Source organism: Geotrypetes seraphini, chromosome 13, assembly GCF_902459505.1.
Source record: "Geotrypetes seraphini chromosome 13, aGeoSer1.1, whole genome shotgun sequence".
Lineage (NCBI taxonomy): Eukaryota > Metazoa > Chordata > Amphibia > Gymnophiona > Dermophiidae > Geotrypetes > Geotrypetes seraphini.
Window position 1 is genome coordinate 52,606,951 of NC_047096.1, and position 19,813 is coordinate 52,626,763.

The 19,813-nt window shown below is 42.5% G+C and overlaps 1 protein-coding gene across 5 annotated transcripts in view; it reads left to right on the top strand.

Annotated features, from left to right (window-relative positions):
- KIRREL3 (kirre like nephrin family adhesion molecule 3) overlaps nucleotides 1–19,813 on the top strand; it is a 1,600,598-nt gene that overhangs the window by 1,036,139 nt on the left and 544,646 nt on the right. For all 5 annotated transcript variants that reach the window (XM_033917922.1, XM_033917923.1, XM_033917927.1 and 2 more), the window contains exon 3: nucleotides 18,279–18,428. In XM_033917922.1, the coding sequence (XP_033773813.1) occupies nucleotides 18,279–18,428 (150 nt within the window). The remainder of the gene's footprint in view (nucleotides 1–18,278; nucleotides 18,429–19,813) is intronic.

Genomic DNA, 19,813 nt, shown 5'->3' on the forward strand with positions numbered 1-19,813 from the left:
GTATGTATGGCAAGATTTTTGCAGGTGGGTCTGGTGAATGTGAGGTTGGTATGCAATAAAACCGTTATAATTTCTGATCTATTACATCAGGATGGTTATGATATTTTACATATGATTGAATCCCTTGTTGAGCTCAGATTTAGCAGTAGTGTGACTGCTGTCCATCTAATTATGTTTAGGCATCATAAAAGGGTGGGGTTAGTTGTATTTTTTATAAAGAGCATGCATGTTAAGGTTGTGAGTGCTGAATCTGCTAATTGTGGAGATTTTTTTTTTTTTTGGTGCTTGCTGGGGATTTTCTGGTTGTGGCTGTGATGTACTGTCCACCAGGAGCATTACAATATGACTATTCTCCACCGTTTCAGATGGTGCTGACTCTGCCAGTAAATTTAGAGGCTGTATTTGTTGAGATATTTTAATATTATTTTAGACTTTGTCAAGCAAGGAAATGTTTTGTTTGAAGCTTTGTCAAATTGTCTATTAGAAAAAATAGTCAAGGGTATTATTACTCATAAGGTAGGACATGTTTTGTATTTTTCTTTTCTTTTCTCAGAATTTGAGAACATAAGAACATAAGAATTTGCCTCCACTGGGTGAGACCAGAGGTCCATCCTGCCCAGCGGTCCGCTCCCGCGGCGGCCCCTCAGGCCTATCACCTGTGCAGTGGTCCCTGACTATTCCTATAACCTAGCTCAACCCTATTTGTACCCCTCAATCCCTTTATCCTCTAGGAACCTATCTAAACCTTCTTTGAAGCCTTGTAACGTGCTCTGGCCTATCACGGCCTCCGGAAGCGCGTTCCATGTGTCCACCACCCTCTGGGTAAAAAAGAACTTCCTAGCGTTTGTTCTAAACCTGTCCCCTTTTAATTTCTCGGAGTGCCCCCTTGTACTTGTGGTTCCCCAGAATGAGCCAGTTGTGACTCCAGTAGGAAGCTCCAACTTCTCAATAATTTCTTTTCTTTTGAAATTTGGTAGAGGTGTTTTCACTGAATATAGGGGGCCTGGCAAATGTGTGGCTCCCATCTTTATTATAGATGGTAGAGGAAATCATTGGGGTATGGAATAGTACTTAGAAGGAAGCGCTGATGTGCGTGATATTGTGGTTCAAGATCGTCATAAGCCCTGTCCATGACGGAGGAAGATGAAAAATGGAATTGCTAAACTAAAAGATGCTGGGAACTGATATTTGGAGAGTGATGAGGAAAAAGCAAATGTGCTACACAAATACTTCTGTTCTGTGTTCACAGAAGAAAATCCTGGAGAAGGACCGAGATTGTCTGGCAAAGTTAAATAAGAAAATGGAGAAGATTCTGCGCCGTTCACAGAGGAGAGTGTTTATGAGCAACTTGAAAAACTGAAGGTAGACAAAGCGATGGGACCAGACGGGATCCATCCCAGGATACTAAGGGAGCTCAGAGAGGTTCTGGCGAGTCCTATTAAAGACTTGTTCAACAAATCTCTGGAGACGGGAGTGATTCCTGGGGACTGGAGGAGAGCGGATGTGGTCCCTATTCATAAAAGTGGTCACAGGAATGAAGCAGGAAACTACAGGCCGGTGAGCCTCACTTCAGTTGTTGGAAAAATAATGGAAGTGTTGAAAGAAAGGATAGTGTATTTCCTTGAATCTAATGGGTTACAGGATCAAAGGCAACATGGCTTTACAAAAAGTAAATCGTGCCAAACGAACCTGATTTAATTTTTTGATTGGGTGACCAGAGAGCTGGATCGAGGACATATGCTAGATGTAATTTACTTAGATTTCAGCAAAGCCTTTGATACAGTTCCTTATAGGAAGCTGTTGAACAAACTTGAAGGGCTGAAGTTAGGACCCAAAGTGGTAAACTGGGTTAGAAACTGGCTGTCGGACAGACACCAGAGGGTGGTGGTTAATGGAAGTCGCTCGGAGGAAGGAAAGGTGAGTAGTGGAGTCCCTCAGGGTTCGGTGCTGGGGCCAATCCTGTTCAATATGTTTGTGAGTGACATTGCTGAAGGGTTAGAAGGAAAAGTGTGCCTTTTTGTAGATGATACCAAAATTTGTAACAGAGTAGACACCAAAGAGAGAGTGGAAAATATGAAAAAGGATATGCAAAAGTTAGAGGAATGGTCTAATGCCTGGTAACTAAAATTCAATGCAAAGAAATGCAGAGTAGTGCATTTGGGGATTAATAATCGGAAGGAACCGTATATGCTAGGAGGAGAGAAGCTGATATGCACGGACGGGGAGAGGGACCTTGGAGTGATAGTGTCCGAAGATCTAAAGGCAAAAAAACAGTGTGACAAGGCAGTGGCTGCTACCAGAAGGATGCTGGGCTGTATAAAGAGAGGCATAGCCAGTAAAAGGAAGAAGGAGTTGATGCCCCTGTACAGGTCATTGGTAAGGCCCCACTTGGAGTATTGTGTTCAGTTTTGGAGACCATATTTGGCGAAGGACGTAAGAAGACTTGAAGCGGTCCAGAGGAGGGCGACGAAAATGATAGGAGGCTTGCGCTAGAAGACGTATGAGAAGAGACTGGAAGCCCTGAATATGTATACCCTAGAGGAAAGGAAAGACAGGGGAGATATGATTCAGACGTTGAAATACTTGAAGGGTATTAACGTAGAACATAATATTTTCCAGAGAAATGAAAATGGTAAAACAAGAGGACATAATTTGAAGTTGAGGGGTGGTAGATTCAAAGGCAATGTTAGGAAATTTTACTTTACAGAGAGGGTGGTGGATGCCTGGAATGCGCTTCCGAGAGAAGTGGTGGAGAATAAAACTGTGACTGAGTTCAAAGAAGCGTGGGATGAACACAGAGAATCTAGAAAACAATATTAAAAATTGAACTAAGGCCAGTACTGGGCAGACTTGCACGGTCTGTGTCTGTATATTGCCATTTGGTGGAGGATGGACTGGGGAGGGCTTCAATGGCTGGGAGGGTTTAGATGGGATGGAGTAGGTTTTAACGGAGATTTTGGCAGTTGGAACCCAAGCACAGTACCGGGCAGAGTTTTGGATTCTTGCCCAGAAATAGCTAAGAAGAAAAAATTAAAAAATTTAAATTGAATCAGGTTGGGCAGACTGGATGGACCATTCGGGTCTTTATCTGCCATCATCTACTATGTTACTATGACATCATCATTGATACAACTGTGGTGAGAATTACAACAAAGTGAGAAAGTTTGGAGGAAGTCTGCTGATGCTGATTATTTTGACGGTTATAAAATAAGATTACAGGAATATTTGTGGATATGTGAGGATGAAAGAACTAAATTTTATAGGAGATGTGTATGTGATATCTATGTGCTTTGAAACGAACCCCATAGTGTTCAGCTGGTTTTCTTCTTACTTATGCAAGTGTTTGATGTAAGTTAAAAGTGGTGGAATTGTTTCTCAGGTAGTCATGGTGAAGAAAGAGTACCCTAAAGAACAGCTCTCACCATGTTCCTTCTTAATATGTGCATTCTTGAATTTTTTCCTGCCTACAGAAGCTGTCAGTCACTGGCAGACCGCCAATGATTGGAGGAAGTGTAAGTGAGCCCCGTCAGATTTCCATTTTTGACAAAATGACAGAAAAAGTTGAACAACACTACTGCATTAAATTTTGTGTAAAGCTTAGCGATTCCCAAGTGGAAATGATCCGCAAGATTCAACAGGCCTTCGGGGACAAAGCAATGGGCACCACACAGATAAAGGAGTGGTACAACCGCTTTAGAGATGGCCGCACATCAGTGGAGAGTGAAGCACGTTCTGATAGGCCCTCAACATCCAGAAATGAAATCGTCATTGACCAAGTGAGGACCTTGGTGATGCAGGATCGTTAAATCATGATCAGAGATAAGCCCAACCCCGAAAGGGCATTGTTGGGAGTAAGAATAGAAGGTCTAACATCCTCCCAAGCTAAACTTTTGGATTTGGCATTCATAGCTGCTAGACTGACACTAGCTCAGCAATGGCGTATGTTAAATGTACCTTCCTTGAGGGATGTGAGTGAACGTTTAGGAATAGTGTGTGAAAAATATAGACTTTCGGCCCTCTTAACTAATCAATGGGCAAAATTTAATGACATATGGGAGAGTTATATTGAATTGGAAAAAGAAGTTCTATGAAAGAATTATCTTATTTCTATGGTTTTGGAACCAGGTCTCCTGGGAGGGGGGGGAGGATAGGAAATGGACTTGCTTTAAGTGCATTTTTGATAAGATGTATTATCCTTATTAGTTTATTAAGCTTATGAATTATATTCAATGTTAACTGTGTCTTGTATTGAGATATTGTATTAAAAAATTAAAAAAATTATTAAATTAAAAAAAAAGAATCATGATCAGAGAATTAGCAGACGAGGCGAGCATCAGCGTTGGATCCGTTCATTCCAGTTTGACTGAGGATTTGGGCTTCAGGAGAATTTCAGCGAAGTTCATGCCAAAGCTGCTAATGATTGAGCAGAAGCAACTCCATTTGGAGATCACACAGGACATGCTGGAGACTGTGAACAGTGATCCCAACTTCCTCAGTACATGACATGGCTCCTTGTGACTTCTGGCTTTTCCCCAAGCTGAAAATGCCCCTGAAAGGGACCAGATTTCAGTCAAGCAAAGACATCATGCAGAATGTGACAGACCAGTTGTGAGCAATCTCAAAAGAGGCGTTCCAGCGCTGCTTCCGACAGTGGCAGAACCGTTGGAAGAAGTGTGCGGCAGCCCAAGGGGATTACTTTGAAGGAGATTAGTATAAGATTGTTGTATCTCAATACGAGTATTTTTTATGAATTAAGGTCTGATACTTTTTGAACAGCCCTCGTATGTGACTTTGTTAGGCTTAGTGGAAAGCATATCTATCTATCTATCTATCTAATATAATAAAACCTTAGCCGTGCATGTGCACTCTTACCGGCGTGTTCCCTGATCCATATGTCCGTGGCTGGCAAGAGTGCATATGCGAGCTTACAACGGCCCACATTCACGTTCTCGCTGGCTCCATTAAAGTTTATCGTGGTGGCGGCTCGCCTACAAAAAAGACTCCAGCCGCTTTGCCGGCTCCCCACTCACTCCGTAAGTAATTTCTTCGTGGTCTGACCCTCCCATCCCTTCCTGACGTCTGACCAGTTCACTTAGTCCTTTGCCGCCCCCCCCCCCCCCCGCGGTCCCGACTCGAAACCTGCCGATTCCAGCAGTGTCTGCAGCACTCTACACATGCTGCTTCGGGGCCTTCTACTACCCTGATTTGCTCTGCCGCATCTCTGATGTCACCAGGGACATGCCAGAGTAAATCAGGGCAATAGAAGGCCCCGAAGCAGCGTGTGTAGAGTGCTGCAGACGTTGCTGGAATTGGCAGATTTGTCGGGACTGCAGGAAGGGAAGGGGGGGACTAAGCGTTTCCCCTACCCCCTTTCCCTTCCCGCAGTCTGGCTGGCTCCCTTAAACATAGAAACATAGAAGATGATGGCAGAAAAGGGCTACAGCCCATCAAGTCTGCCCACTCTGCTTACCCACCCCCTGTCTATGCTCTAATGACCCAATTTCCTTATTTTGACCCTCGTAGGGATCCCACAAAATTGGGATACCCATGTGGGATCCCTACGAGGGTCAAGATAAGGAAATTGGGTCATTAGGGCATAGACAGGGGGTGGGTAAGCAGAGTGGGCAGACTTGATGGGCTGTGCTCTTCAATCTCTCCCTAAGTACGGGGAGAGTCCCCCTGGACTGGAAAACTGCCAATGTTGTTCCTCTGCACAAAAAGGGTTGCAGAGCGGAGGCTGCGAATTACAGACCAGTAAGTCTCACATCAATAGTGTGTAAACTCATGGAAACTCTACTTAAAGGGAAATTAGACACGATATTGGATGAGGGGAATCTGAGGGATCCCTGTCAACATGGATTCACTAGGGGCAGGTCATGCCAATCCAATCTTATCAGCTTCTTTGACTGGGTGACAGGAAAGCTAGACTTGGGAGAGCCTCTGGACATAGTGTACTTGGATTTCAGTAAAGTGTTTGACAGTGTCCCACACCGTAGACTATTAAACAAGATGAAATCGATGGGGTTAGATGAGAAACTAACAGCATAAGTCAATGATTGGCTGAGTGGAAGACTTCAGAGGGTGGTGGTCAATGGCACCCTCTCTGAGACATCGGAGGTGACTAGCGGAGTGCCGCAGGGCTCAGTCCTGGGACCATCCCTTTTTAACATATTCATAAGGGACTTGACCCGAGGGCTTCAGGGAAAAGTAGCGCTGTTTGCCGACGACGCCAAACTGTGTAATATAGTAGGTGAAAGCGATCTCACGGATGGTATGGCGCAGGATCTGATCAAGTTGGAAAACTGGTCCTCAACATGGCAGCTGGGCTTCAACGCAAAGAAGTGTAAGGTGATGCATCTCGGCAGCAGAAATCCATGCAGAACATACACCTTGAATGGAGAAACACTAGCTATGACCTCAGAAGAACGGGACTTGGGAGTAATCATCAGTGCAGACATGAAGGCTGCCAAACAAGTAGAGAAGGCCTCATCCAAGGCAAGGCGGATGATGGGATGTATCAATAGAAGCTTCGTCAGCCGTAAACCTGAAGTCATAATGCCACTGTACAGAACCATGGTGAGACCTCATCTGGAGTACTGTGTGCAATTCTGGAGGCCACATTACCGTAAAGATGTACTTCGAGCTGAGTCAGTCCAGCGAATGGCCACTAGGATGGTCTCCGGACTCAAGGGTCTCTCATATGAGGAAAGACTGGGTAAGTTGCAGCTCTACTCTCTAGAGGAGCGCAGGGAGAGGGGTGACATGATTGAGACGTTTAAGTACGTCACAGGTCGTGTTGAGGTAGAAAACGACATATTCTTTCCTAAGGGACCTTCAGTCACAAGGGGGCACCCGCTCAAACTCAGAGGAGGGAGATTTGGTGGTGACACCAGGAAGTATTTCTTTACAGAAAGGGTGGTGGATCACTGGAACAAACTACCGGTGCAGGTGATCAAGGCCACTAGCGTGCTCGACTTTAAGAATAAATGGGACATCCACGTGGGATCTCTATGTGGGTCAAGCAGCACTCTTACTTAATGGGGTGGGACAGTAGAGTGGGCAGACTTGATGGGCTATAGCCCTTTTCTGCCGTCATCTTTCTATGTTTCTATGTTTCTAAGGGAGCCAGCCAGACTGCGGGAAGGGAAAGGGGGGTAAGGTAAACGCTGCTGCTGCACAGGGAAGTGGTGTGTGGGGAGGGAAACGGAGGGGGAGGGAATGCTGCTGCACAGGGAAGTGGGGGAGATCGAAATGCTGCTGCTGCACAGGGAAGTAGGGTGGGGGAAATGCTGCTGCACAGGGAAATGGAGGGGGAGTGAATGCTGCTGTGGCTGCTGCACAAGGAAGTGGGGGGAGAGAAATAAAGACAGACAGCGGGAGGAAGGGAGACAGAAAGAAAAGAAGAAAGACACAGGGGCAGGGAGAGACACAGAAAGACAGACAGACAAAGGGGGCCAGGGAGAGAGACAGACAGAAAGAAAGAAAAACAGCAGGAGGGAGAGAGAGGCAGAAATAAAGACAGACAGACATATATTCTAGCACCCGTTAATGTAACGGGCTAAAATACTAGTGTATATATATATATATATATATATATATATATATATATATATATATATATATATATATATATATCTCAATAATAATAAAATGCTAGAGGCGCATGCGCTCTTGAAAATTTGTGAGCGCTGGTGCCCTGAGGTGTACTTCTGTGGCAACATTCTAAACCTCAGGGCGCATGCGGGGGCTGGAGGCGCGCAACTGTGCTCTCTCTCTCTCTCTCCTAACCTCCCGACTCCAGCGGCGTAGGCAGCACTATAAACAAGCTGCTTCGCGCCCTTCTACTGCCGATTTCCTCTGCCACATCTCTGATGACATCATCAGAGACAGACGCGGCAGAGGAAATCGGCAGTAGAAGGCCGCGAAGCAGCGTGTTTAAAGTGCTGCCTACGCGGCTGGAGCCCCGAGGTTTGTCGGCGGTGGGAGGGTCAGGAGCAGGCCGGATGGAGCAGGACAACGGCAGTAAAAGAAGGGGGAGGGGCCGAACGGAGCAGGGAAGAGAAGGTAAGAGAAGGGAAAGGGGGGGTGGGGGAAAATGCTGCTACTGTTTTTGCAGAGGAAAGGAGGGGGATAGGAGGGAAATGCTGTTGCTGCTGCATAGGGAAGTGGGATGGAAATGCTGCTGCACAGGGAAATGGGGAAAAATGACAGACAGACAGCGGGAGGGAGGGAGACAGAAAGAAAGAAAGACACAGGGGCAGGGAGAGGAACAGAAAGACAGACAGAGAAAGGGGGCCATAGAGAGAGTCAGCGGGAGAGGGAAAGGGGGCTGCTTTAGGGGGAGGAGTGTGCTTGGGGCAAACAGCTTTGCTCTGGGGGGGAAGACAGAAGGGGCCATGGAGAGAGAGGAAGAGGGAAAGGGGGCTGCTTTGGGGGGAGGGGTGTGCTGGGGGGAGACAGAAGGGGCCATGGAGAGATAGGGAAAGGGGGCTGCTTTGGGGGGAGGTGTGCTGGGGACCGACAGCTTTGCTCTGGGGTGGGAAGACAGAAGAGGGCCATGGAGAGACATTTGGGGAGAGGTGGGTGCTGGGGGCAGACAGCTTTGCTCGAGGGGGAGGGGGAGACAGAAGGATACAGACAGCGGCCAAGGAGAGAGAGATAAAGAAACACAGACAGACAGACATCTATTCTAGCACCCGTTAATGTAACGGGCTTAAAGACTAGTATATATATACACACATCTCTTGGTTACATTATAACATTGAAGAGGAAATAACCTGCATATAAGAAATAGAAATATAAAGACATTAAATGCATGTTATATGCAATGATTGGAGGGTGAGCTCCGCGACAGAGCTTATCTCCATAGAGCTTCATGTCTTGAGCATATCTGAAAAAGTAAAAAATTTTTGTATTGATAAGCTATTTTGAATCTTATTTATACAATTTATGGAAAAGATTTACATATATTTTGTAGTATTCAAGTCCAAGCTGAAGTCCCACTTTTTCGAAACTGTGTTTAAGACAAAGGGACTGCTTGGCCTAAATTTGGCAAGGTTGGGGAAGAAGTATAGCCTGTGAAACATCAGATAAGATCATTGGGATTAATACTTGATTTTCATTTGACAATGCAAGCTCAAATTTTGCAAATTGTAAGGAAATCTTTTTTATTATTATTATTGTGTTTTTTGAGTAAATTGAAACCTATGCTATTGGGATGCGACAATGTTTCAAAGTTTGGTTTTGGCAAGGGTTGATATTGCAATGCCTTGTACCTGGGGATTTTGACTACAAGCTATAAGGCATTTCAAGTGGTTCAAAATGCTAGGATGTTCACTTCACACCAGAATAGAAATAACTTCACTGATTGCCTATTTGGTTAAGAATGCAGTTTAAGGTATTATCCTCAGCTATGGAATCGACTACCCACACAGATCAGGTCGCTAGACTCACTAATGACCTTCCGCAGAGCAGTAAAGACCTTCCTCTTCCGACAATCGGGCCATTAAAAACTGCCTCCTCAATATATTTCTCCTAGTAGTCTTCGCTATGACCAGTCTGATCTTTAGAATAAGCTCTGTTATTGTCTACTGTAACCTATTTGTTGTCATGACTAGTCTGTTTTCAAACGATTGCTAATGTCTACGTGTAACCCGTTCTGAGCTTCTAGGAGAATGGGATAGAAATAAATAATTAATTAATTAATGAGATCTTGTACTCTGTAATCCCTTGGTATATGCAACAGGCCTTGGTGTATTACCTGCTAGGGCAACAATTGCAATCTGAGACAGCTATGCAACTGTCAGTTCAAGAGGCATTTAGGTTCCACTATGTTGAACCAGGACTGCTGCTTTTTCTGTTGCAGGGCTGGCTTTGTGGAATGTACTGCCAAGAATATTGTGATTTTGTTAACAGTAAGGCACATCTTAAGAAGCTTTTGAAAACACATTTATTTGGGAAGGCATTTCATACCGTTAGACATTTTTATCTGATTGTAGATTCACAGTTTTAAGGAGGTTGAGGATCTGTAAATTTTTCTGTATTTGTTATTTTTATTTTGTCCTCTGCTTAGGTTATAAGCGGAATATGTTTTAAGATAAAGAAATAGATTTTGGCCACGATCATCAATACGGGGGTAGGGGGGGAGTTAAAATGATCATTCAGATTTGAACTTGCAAAGATGCCATCAGCTGTAGGGAAAGGTTAATGGAGGCACTGGGCAAGAAAAAACAGTGATACGAAAGAGGAATAGTAACCAGGACTTTCATTTCTAGTACTTTCAACAATACAAAATTCACTTCACATTTATTTTTTAAGTAATATTTTCAATGAGCCATACATTGTTGATCACAAGCGTCTGCACTGGCACTTTTGAATGAGACAGAGTTGTTGCATTCATCTGCAAGCACCGAGCATCTCTTTTTGAATGGCAGAGTTGTTTCAAGTAGTTACCTTAATGGGGTCTTGTTTTTTATCATTGGCAAAAAATTTTTTTTAATGTAAATATTTCTATAAATTAAAAACTGTAGCGCTTTTATGGCTCAAAAGAGTAGGAGGACACTTCTGATTGGACAGAGTGGGGTTTCTTGACATGCAAAACACTAGCTAAATCCCAATGCACCCCTTTTTTCCTATTTCTACCAATGAGACTCCTATTTAGCAGGTTAATAACCTCTTAGGATAATGCAGTCTTTGCTCTCACAGTACAGGTCACAGCCATGTCATTCATATCAATTTTGCCACCTTGAGACTGCAGCCTTCAATGTGAAATCACAGCTAATAAGACCCAAAATAATAATAAAAAAAAATATGCAGATCACTCCACTTTCATTTTTTCCCTATCCAGCAGGCCTCTTGTCATCGTAAAGCACCGAGAGAGAGGGGGGAGAGTTGATTAAAATTTCCTATGAAATCAAATTTGCAAGCTTAAATCGAAATGAGCAGTGTTACCAGCAGTATTCAAAGCCAATTCCAGTTTTAATGAGTCTCCTTGGTGGCCAGGGTAGAATCTCATTAAGCACATGCACGAGTAATAAAAAGTGCATTAGTAACTAACGTGTGCCTTGGCTTACCAAATCTGGCACCGGCATCAGACAAGTCACCAGCTGCACCTAGACCCAGTGCTGAGAAAGACAAAGTGCATCCGCTAAGAAGCTTAAGCAGTGGACACAGCGGCTCTTTCCTAGCACAGTGATTTCTAATTTGCTATTTCTTGCACATATAGTTAAGATGCATGGAAATGTCATTATGCTAAACTCAGAAGTACAAAGCATAACACAGCCAATATGGTAGTGCTGTGCAATGCTAATGCTACAGATGTGTTCAATGTGCTCTTAAAATGCTTTGCTTAAGGCAGGGGTGTCAAACTCAATCGCATAAGGGGCCGAAATCTAAAACATAGGCCAAGTCGAGGGCTGAATTTTAAATTAAGATACTTAGGGGTCCTTTAATTAGGGTATGCTAGCCGATTTTGCGTGCGCTAAATGCGCCCCTTAATAAAAGCACCCCTTTGTCTTACTAAGACTTCTACTAAGATAAGTTTAGGGTTACCCCATGCCAAAATTAAAAACATGGACAAAGTCATGGGCCAACATTTATATTTATTTTAAAAATTACCATAAATATATGTGAAATCCAGGCAGCAGCAGTAGAGCACTGTGTACGCATTTCAGTGCTATAGAAATTATAAATAATAATGGGGGTAAAAAAAACCCAACTTATTTGCAAGTCCCTATCCCACCAAACAGCATTAACCCCCCCTCAAAAAAAAAAAAAAAAACCCAATCAAACAAAAACCTCATTTTTAAGTCCTTTCCCAAATATACAGCATTGCAATGAGGATAAAAAAAAAATGAAACCAGTCAAACAAGCGCCTGCTGGGAGGATTAAGTTTAGGCAGCTGGGTGAGTGCAGGCAGGTGGGAGGACCAGAAGCAGGGAGGACCGGGCAGCCACAAACATCAACATGAAGAAAACATTTTTAAAGACCCCCCAGGAATACCACAGCAGGAATGAGGACCATTATCATGGTAATGTGGAGATGTTTTGGACCACCATAGCCTCTTTTCTTGTTGCCAATGCTGTAATCCTCCATAGCCAATGTCCCTCAATGGCGAGGCAAGCATGCCCTGCTTGTGGGTGGGATCTAAGACTTCTAAGCCAATTGGAAGGACTCCTAAAAGGCAGCTGTACTCTATGTACCCATGATCTGGAGGCGGAGCAGTGGGAGGCAGCCAATGAGAAGGCAGTGCACAGGGTGATAGAGACTGTGATTGGCTGCAAGGATTAAATGCAGGGAGAATAGCGTCGCACAGTATGGCGGTGGCAGCCACAACCACGGCTACAAGATGCGGAAATCTTTATCTGATGACTTCTGGCAAGCCAGTTTTATTGTAAGTTGGTAATTGTTTCACGGGCCAAATTATATGACCCCCGCAGGCCAGATTTGTTCCGCGGGCCAGAGTTTGATACGTCTAGCTTAAGGGAATGAGGGGTGACCTATTGTTTAGATCAGTGTCTCTCAAACTGTGTGCCCCGACACTGTGTGCCCAAAATAGATTCCAGTGTGCCACAAGAGATTCCAGAATTTTACTTTATTTTTAAAAATCCCCTTCATAAGTATGCACTAGAATAGATGACATGTACGTCACATACAACACAAAACAACAACATAATCCAACTAGTCTGCAGTAAAAAAAATCAATCAGAACAAACAAGAACAAACTGCAGATAAAGGTACAAGATGCAGGCTAAATTTATTAAGACAATTATATGTTGCGGTTAATGTCACCACCTTAGTACAAACTAGGGGACCCGACACGGTCAGTGTTTCGGTTAACACGCCTTCATCAGGGATCCTAATGAATAAGAGTAAAATATCCCCCCCCCAAAAAAAAATTGTATATATATATATAAATAATTGAACATAAAGATGAATGACATTATAAACAAATAGATGTGAGTGGTGAACAACAATCACAAGAGATAAATCGGTAAGCAACAGGAAAACTTGGATTTTCAGCTCTGAATGAAATTAAATAAAAAAAGAGAGCAACTGCAGATGGTGAATGATGAAATGTCTGTTTGCTTGTCGACTATCAAGCTGCGTTTTGAGTTAATTTACATTCAAAAACAAGCACATCTATCGCATTGATTAGCATTTTTATTCTATGTACTTTAGTTTCACCATTGTTACAATTATCTATATATAGCTTAAAAAACTTAAAATAACTAAAAAATGTACCCCCTTTTACAAAACCGTGTTTTTAGCGCAGGCTAGTGCACTGAATGCTCTGTGCTGCTTCCGATGCTCATAGGAAGTCTACAAAATCCTGAGTGGAGTAGAACGGGTACAAGTGGATCAATTTTTCACTCTCAAAAATTACAAAGACTAGAGGACACTCGATTACACGGAAATACTTTTAAAACCAACAGGAGGAAAAAATTTTCACTCAGAGAATAGTTAAGCTCTAGAACGCATTGCCAGAGGTTATGATAAGAGCGGATAGTGTAGCTGTTTTTAAGAAAGGTTTAGACAAGTTCCTGGAGGAAAGTCCATAGTCTATTATTGAGAAAGACAAGGGGGAAGTCACTGCTTGCCCTGTATTGGTATATCCCACAGTCAAAAGTCAGACATTGATAGACCATTCACATCAGTATATACCATTCAATGTCCTTTAGCCTCTTAAATTCCTCATTACATTCTATCAGGGCTTCAGATCTGCCATTTGGTCACCGGACATTTTCTATGGTTGCCAAATGTATTTTTTATGGCTATGGCTTCTTCACTAGCCCCGTTATATTCTTATTTTCTTCATGTTTTTTGTTTTTATCAAACTTTTAAAGTGTTGCATGCAAAAGTCAATAACTTAATTCTTATATAAATTTTAAAAACTTATCTTGGTTTTATCTTTTACGTTTGTTCTTTTATCTCATCGGGAAGGGACTTGTCATTTCGACATGTTTTGCCGTTAGGCTGCTTCAAGAAAATTCCCCCCTTTCAAAACTTGTCTGTACCATCCCGATCCACTATGTGGATCGGGATGGTACAGACAAGTTTTGAAAGGGGGGAATTGAGGTTTTTTCACCCTGGGCACATTTTTTCTTTTGGCACACAATTTTAGGCATGACCTACCGGTAATTGTATAAGAGGTCTTTTGTGTGTGTAAATCAGCATTTTGTGCACGAAAAAAAAGTTTGCTTAGACTTTTAGCTGATTGGGATAGTTGCTGATTGAATTTTAGTGTAGTCAGATTTAGGAACAAGTTACTAACCTGTGTACCTCAGTATCCCATTTGTGTGATAGATATAATTCAGCTTCTTGCAGCCAGGAAAATCACAGGTTCCTGGTTGAAGCAACATAAAATTGTGTCTGCTATCATCTAAAAGGGCTTGTGATTTAAAAAAACTCACCCACCACCTTGTTCATCTCCCACCCCACGTCCAAGTAGCCCCCCATCCCCTGAAAGACCCTCTTTAGCTCTCCCATCTCAACTCAACAGTCCTGGTTAAAACCATCTATCCCCTTCCAAAAAGACTGTCTTCATCCAAACAATCTCTTGTTTGATAGTTTGATTCTCGTGATAGTAAAGTGAGACTATGCTAGTAGTATTTGGGTGCCATTTTGGACCAAATGATTAGAGGTTGTTCCTACTTTCCCCCCAGTAGCCCCCATGGAGAGTTGCTGTAGTTTACAGAAAGGACTGAAGGGTAGAGAGAGGATCAAAGGGTAGGGAGATGACTGAACCAGGAAGTAGTTAGGTTGGGTATGAGGATAGGGCTGAGGTTGGTTAATAAGAGGTTCTTTATGGAATATCCAAGATAGGGTTCTTAGTGATGGGGTGGAGGGGATCTGAGATGTCAGGGGTGTGAGTGGGGACTATTTGATTCCCTGATTAGCCTCTTTAAGTGAGTGTCTAGGAGCATTAATGCACATATTAGCAGTCCTACATTCTGGACGAGAAAGGGTAGCACCAGCTCAAAACTGACAATATCTTTCCACGAATCGCACAGCCTGCAAGGTCAAATTCATGTTGCTAATGAGTTGTTATACATTTGCATCTCATTATTTTTTAAGTTGGTTTATGCAAAAAAAGAAAAGAAACACATATTATGGGCAAATTACACATGATTTTGTTATTTATTATGTATTATTTGACAATAAAATGTGTTACTCCCTTTTCACTCATTAATAACTACCCCTCTTAGGGCCCCTTTTACAAAACCATGATAATGAGTTCCCTGCATCAAATGTGTCAAAGCCCAAAGGAACTGAATGGACTTGGGTGCATTTGCCGCAGAAGAATCGCTACCATGGCTTTATAAAAGGAGCCCTTAGGGGAGCTACATAAATAGCAAAATAAACTCACTTTTAGAAAATTATTTAGACAAGTATCTTTATAGTAAATATATACCTTATGAATGACCAAATGTATAGTAACAGCATAAACTGGCACTTAGACTTCTTACTAGTCAAAACGCCTAAGTGAGCATTTTCGAAACCAACTTTCCAGACATCTTTCTGGCTGGTTTATCTTCAGTGCGTCAGAATTGACGTCGGAAAGAAGACTTTGTGTCGGCTGTAGCAGTAGCAGCAGCAGAGCGGTAAGACAGCAGCCGACCCAGGGAAAGAAAGGAGGGAGGCTTTTTTTTTTTTGCGCGACAGGTAGGGACAGGAAATAATCGCCTGTCCCATTGTCCCCGAGCACAGCTTCGGGATGCTGTCCCGAAGCTGTGTGTGGGGACAACAGGACAGGAGGTCTGAAAACGGGATCTATGGTCACCTTAATCTTGCCGGCCCTGTGCAGATCAGCAAAAATTTCCTGTGGATCGGCACCGGTCCACGGACCGGTGGTTGAAGAACAGTGATTTAGACATTTGGAGCTAAACCTGTTTTAAAAATGAAAAAGGGTCAAAAAGATGCCCAAATTGACCTGATGGTCACTGGAGGGATTAAGGCATGAATCCCCCCTTACTCCCCAATGGTCACTGACCATCCCTCCTACCACCCAGAGATGTGAGAAAAGTTCATTTCAGCATGTATTACAGCTTCAGACAGCCACACAGACAGCTGAGCGCAGCAAGCAGAGCAGAACAGAGGGGCACTCTAAGGGGTATTGCAGTGAATGTCACATAAAAAGTCCCAGGTACACATTTCACTATAACCTGCTTATATCATATGATGAACACTCCAAAACTCACCCAAAACTTACTATACCCAACCTTACACCACAACAAAAGCCTTTATGCCTGCAGTTGTCATCTTTATGTAGGTACAGATAGGTTTGGAGGGCTCACCATATGATATAAGCAAGTTATAGTGACATGTACCTGGAACTTTTTAATGTGACATTCACTGCAGTACCCCCTAGAGTGCCTCTCTGCTCTGCTTGCTTTGCTCAGTTGTCTTAACTAGTTTGCTAAGAATGCTGGCTGATTGGACATCCGAATAGCTTTTTTGTGTGTGTTTTTCATTTGGATGTTTTTGTATATGAAAATGGCCAAAAAAAGATAGACGTACTAAGGGTCACAATGTCTAATTAGGTAATTTTCAAAACAAAAGATAGATGCCTTGAAGTTCTGAAAATTAACATTTTCTCTACTGGATTTCTGGACATCTTTCCCAAAATGTCCAAACTCAGACTTTATTGAAAATGCCCCTCCATGGTTCCAATTTCATTGGAGAAACAGTTTGCATATGTAATAACTGTTGCTATTGTTATCAGCTTTGAACTGCTGTGGGTAGAAATAGTCATATATAAGCCTTTGACTTAAATTTACCATATACTGCACAGACGATGGCAGAAGGGATCTAATTTACTAAAATAACTGTACTAATAACATAAAAAAGGAAAAACAAAGAAAAATGGGGAGACCCAATAATCCACAGTGAAAACAATCCGGGGTCCGATTGGACTTTTATCACTGTATTTTTTATCATTGTACTTTTTAAATTGAATTTTCATGTTTTTATATGTCAGTGTTTAATAAATTATCTCCAGAACATCCACAGTTTTTTGTTTTCACTAATAACATAAAAGCAATTGACTTACCAAAATAATGAAGAGAAATTGGATAGGCATTGTAACAATAAAAGGGTGGGGGGGGGGGGAAGGCTGTTATTGACAACTAATAATGTTTGGAGAGGAGGCTTGCAAAATGATACAGATGTGTCCGTGTGAGGCCAGTGTAGCTGGTGTCTCTTAACTCCTAGACATAGTAACATGGATTTTTTCAGGGGTAGAAAGAAAGGAGCGTGAAGTGTGTGTTGGGGGGGTGGGGAAGTGACTTGGTGGGAACTCAAGATTAACCTTATGAACCTTTTTCATGGAAGTAGTCAACCATACTTCAACTATAGCCAGGGCAGAAAGTGAATGAGGGATTGGAGGAAGAGGCACTTTGAATAGGGATTTGAGTATAGTTAAAGAGATGGCGAGGAGCAGAGGTAAGTGAGTCTTTCACATTGACAAAGTAGTCTTGCTTCAGAAGTGCAATATATGGATGGAGCTCAACCTGAATTTGAAATGTATGAAGCTAGCATGGGCATCTACACAGTGGACTATGACTCTCATTTTGTATGCCCATAGAACCATTATTATGGCTAATCAGGGATTCCATACCTAAATGGGGTTTTCTCATGGGTCTCATAGCAAGGCATTTTTGAAACTCTTGAGCTCTGACAGCTCCATCTAAGCCAATTTTTATCATGTAGGCTGATTAACAGTAAAGATACGTTTTGATTTAAGGAAGCCAGATAGCTTTACAGCATAATTTTCCTAGATTAGGAAGGCAAAAAACTTTATTCCCTGAGGGAACACAGCTACAAAGTTTGATAGTTTGTAGATGAATGAGCTCAAGAAATTGAATTGTTCTTTCAATATAGCTACTGTAGTTTGATATTTAGAGCTGGCCTAGTGACTGCCATTTGGTGGAGCTGGGATTGATTTTTCTTTCCTAGAAAAGGACTTCATTGGGCTGAAAATGTTATGGAAGCAGTGAGTGATCACAGCCCTGTAGGATGGATATATCACACATCAGGTACTGTTGAAACCTTGTGCCCAGTCCTTCAACCCATAATCACATGCTCTGGCATATGGCTGCAGTAAGTGGACTGTGAATTGAGAGGGGGATATATAACAGAGGGCGCTATGCATGAAGATCCATGGTACTGTAGCTCAGTGGCGAATGGTTCAGGAACAGGCAGAAATTGCTAGGCAAGAAAAACTTCTTGATGTCTAATATTTCCATAAAATAAGACCCTCTTCTTTCTTTTCTTCCTAGGTCAATCATCTTCTTTTACCCAGCAGCCTCAGGATCAAGTGGTGGTAGCTGGACAGCCTGTGAGCCTTCCCTGTGCAATCCCAGGGTATCATGGGATCGTTCTATGGATTAAAGATGGACTTGCATTGGGTGTAGGCCGGGATCTCTCAGGTATAGTTTTCTTTTTTTTTTTTTTTTTTGTACATTCTTATTTTCCAGGCAGAAGGCAACATGCCTTCAATTCTCTAGGGCTCCAGTTCTCTGTAGGACCTTGCTACCATATCAATCCCTTTGCCTACATCAACAAGCAGGATGAATCAGCCACACAAGCAAGTGATATAATCCAGTAGCATCAACATGGAACTTCTCTATCATTGCACAGAAAATGTATGGGGTTTCCCTCCCAATCACTGCCTCTCCAAATCCCCTCAGTCTATTTATGTCCACAATATTGCCTAGATGCAGTTTTTCCAGTTCACTCCTGGATATTTTTCATAGGTGATTATAGTGCCTTATTAATTTTTCTCCAAGTTACTTGAGTTCCCTCTTCCAGCCAAACCAAAACAAATCTATCTTGGAAAATTTTAATTTGACGTAGCTAGAACCATACTTATGCCAGCTGGCATCAAATACTGCCCCTGTGGACTGAACATGACAATTTAGACACCCAATTTCACTGGTTCGGACTAAACCATGGCATTCTGAATTGTCCTCATTGTGGCAAGATGACACCAAGGGCATGGAAGTGCAGGAAATTTTAAGATAAGAGGGCTATAAACATCGGGTTCCTTTTACTAAGCTGCGCTAGCAATTTTAGCGTGCGCTGCATTGCCGCAGGCGCTAGAGGCTAACACCAACATTGAGCTAGCGTTAGTTCTTGGCGCGTAGCATGGGGTTAGCGTGCGGGGCAATGCTAAAAACGCTAGCGCACCTTAGTAAAAGAAGCCCATTGTCGTTAGTCATCCCCCCCCCCATGTCTTGGTAGGATCGCACAAATGATGAAGAACGAACCTCATCTTTTTGGGAGGGTTGGAGGATTGCAGGTTCAGATCCTCATGCAAAGAAGTTAAGACTAGCCAAAAGAAGCACCCTCATAGAATCTAATCTAAGCCAATCTAGTACAGAAATTTCTATACCACAAAAACTAAAAGGTCCTAAGCGATTTACAATATTATTGACCTATTACTCAAAAAGTAAATCAAGAAATACATTGAATTGGTAAATAAAATTATAATACATATAACTTAATTAAAAATATAATACTAAACAAAAATAACATACCTCCCCCACCCCCCTTTATTAAGTTGTGCTGCTGAGCAGTAAAAGCTAAATACCAATCCGTCCATAGGAATAGAATGGATGGCTTGGCATTTAGCTTGCACTGCTTGGCAACAAAGCTTGATAAAGGGGGAATAATTACTTAGACATATACCCTCCCCCTTTTAAGAAGCCGTGTTAGACTTTTTATCACTAGCCAAGATGACATTAGATCCGATGCTCATAAAATTCCTATAAGCATCAGAGATAATGCTGCTGCGGCCAGCAATAAAAAAAAA